At 30.6% G+C, this 2500-nt stretch overlaps 1 protein-coding gene across 1 annotated transcript in view; it reads right to left on the minus strand.

Moving 5' to 3' along the window:
* Positions 1-2500, minus strand: part of RasGAP1 (Ras GTPase activating protein 1) — an 18297-nt gene that overhangs the window by 5506 nt on the left and 10291 nt on the right. Inside the window, exons 7-10 of the mRNA XM_086547784.1 lie at positions 1915-2026; positions 1314-1420; positions 1012-1173; positions 710-783 (exon numbers count right to left, since the gene is read on the minus strand). Coding sequence (XP_086403910.1) covers positions 710-783; positions 1012-1173; positions 1314-1420; positions 1915-2026 — 455 coding nt within the window. The remainder of the gene's footprint in view (positions 1-709; positions 784-1011; positions 1174-1313; positions 1421-1914; positions 2027-2500) is intronic.

Below are 2500 nucleotides of genomic sequence, written 5' to 3' on the forward strand. Positions count from 1 at the left end.
GAATAAAACTGGTTATCATTCCATACAAACCTGTATCTATATCTATCTATCTATCTATCTATCTATCTATCTATATATATATATATATATATATATATATATATATATATATATATATATATATATATATATATATATATATATATATATATATATATATATATATATATATATATGTATATATGTATATATGTATATATGTATATATGTATATATGTATATATGTATATATGTATATATGTATATATGTATATATGTATATATGTATATATGTATATCTATATTTATATCTACATCTATATCTATCTATCTATATATACATATATGTATAAGTATATATATACATGTGTCCTTTTTGCAACAAAATGACACAGGAAAAGAACACACCTATTTTTGACAGCTTGCTTTATGATTGGTATGCACAAGACACTACCTACAAAATAAGCTGAATCTATGAAACACACCTCAAGAATTCTAGGGGTTAAAATCTTATAAAATAAGTACTGAGTAAGAATAATTATTTTCATATTGACAGCCTTTTATTCGTGGTGCACATCCAGGTCAAAGGGTTACGTTTTAGTGTATACATACAGCAAGATCTCACACAATGCTGTATGAGCAATATCTTGTCAAACTTTGCAGTTTGTGAAACTTTGCAGTTTGGACTGTATAGGATATATATACATAAAAAGATTCAAATCTAACTTACCCTTCCTTGAGTATAATTGGAGTATCATAAGCCTTTTGATTCCCGTTGGGCATTTGAGAGATAATGTCCAAGAACTGAAAACAAAGAATACACAATTTTGATGTGCTTCATCAGAATTATATTCTTTTATGCTAAAAAAAAATTTATATCCAATTTATCTTTACTACTATCATTATAAAAAATTATTGTTAATTAAATAAATAAATATAATATTTAATCAAAATGCACATTAATTAATAACAGAAAATCTACAAAGACAAATAAAATCAAACAATAAAAAAGTGAAAAAAAAAAAAAATTACCGTGCGCATGCCTTCCACATGCTTGTCAGTGACACAGTGGGAGAAAACTTCCCGCATATATGTCTCACGGAAGTTCTGGTGTGACGTCTTGGAGCTGACAAGGTTGCCCACACTCTGCACAGTCTTGCTCAAAAGAGTCAGTGTGCGGTGAGTTGAGGGGTCCTGCGCATGGAAGTAAGATTGACATTGATGATAATGGTAATGATTATTATAAAAAAAAATCAAGACAGATATAAAATGTCAATATCACAAAGCCCAAATTTTAAGGCATAAACTATAAAACCTAAGGGAGAAAAACTAACCGTTTGTTCAGTGGTGAGATCAAACAACTTGGGGTAAAGAATTGCTGGCGCAAAAAATCGAAGGAAAACAAAGCCAGAGATGGCAGAATATCTCACTTCACGCTCGTCTGTTGAGAAATATTCAGCATGATCAAGATATATCAAACAGTAAACCTTGGTCTTCCAAAACACCTGCAGTTGTGTGAAAATCCACATATACATACATAGTTCAGTTTTAATCACATAAAATACAAATAATAATACAAAAGATTGCAACTCCATAGCCATTCCTTGACCCCAGCTACAATGAACCCTGAATATTCAACATCCCCCAAAGGCAATTTTGGCATTTAAAGCAATATAAAACAAAAATATGTTAATCATAATAATCTTTAAGGCAAAAAAACATTAATGTATCATAATCTCAGCATTAAAAGCTTGACTCTAGTGTACCTATATTAACTAAATAGCACTGTTACTCAAGGGTTTCTGGTAATACTGTTAAGGTTACAATTAATATAGCTTGTATGTCTATTAAAATAAGTGCAAATATACCTTACATTAAATAGATACACACACACACTCATGGCCATACCGAAACACAAATAGCTTAATAACATACTTGGGAAATAGATGTTGGCAAGCTCCCGCAGCTCAGAAAATATTTGGCACATAACAGGAGGGCAGCTGAGAGCCGAGTTCATTATGGCTTTTAAGACCATGCTGATATACTCCTGCAGGATAAAAAATTGTGTCTATAAGTCATATGATTATGAGCAACCATATTGTGTGAATGGGAAAATACAGACAAAGCTCACAATTCTATTTTGAATTCTTTAATTTTTTATTTTTTTTTATAAAAAATCATTAAAACTGAACAATAAATTTACCCCTCAAACTAAACCACAGGCAGTAAGAATGACTACATACAATTAGAATAACAACAATCAACACATACTTTTAAACTTTTAAAAACTAGACCTCAAGAGATTTCTTAACCTATTGCAGATGAATGTCATGACCTACATTTTGACTCTGGTTCGGTCCAATGCTATTTGTTGAAATATGCTCAAAGTCTTTGTGCTAATTTTGGAGCTACAGCTTTTGAAAGTTTTTTAAGCCTTCATTTTGTGCTGGTTTTAACCCATTGACAGCGGATGGCATGATTTGCTGCAAAGGCAGAATAGGTCATAGACGCGGATGGCAAC

This window comes from Penaeus japonicus, unplaced genomic scaffold (genome assembly GCF_977035675.1).
Source record: "Penaeus japonicus unplaced genomic scaffold, GWHDUDI00000001_assembly GWHDUDI00000019, whole genome shotgun sequence".
Taxonomy (NCBI): Eukaryota; Metazoa; Arthropoda; class Malacostraca; order Decapoda; family Penaeidae; genus Penaeus; species Penaeus japonicus.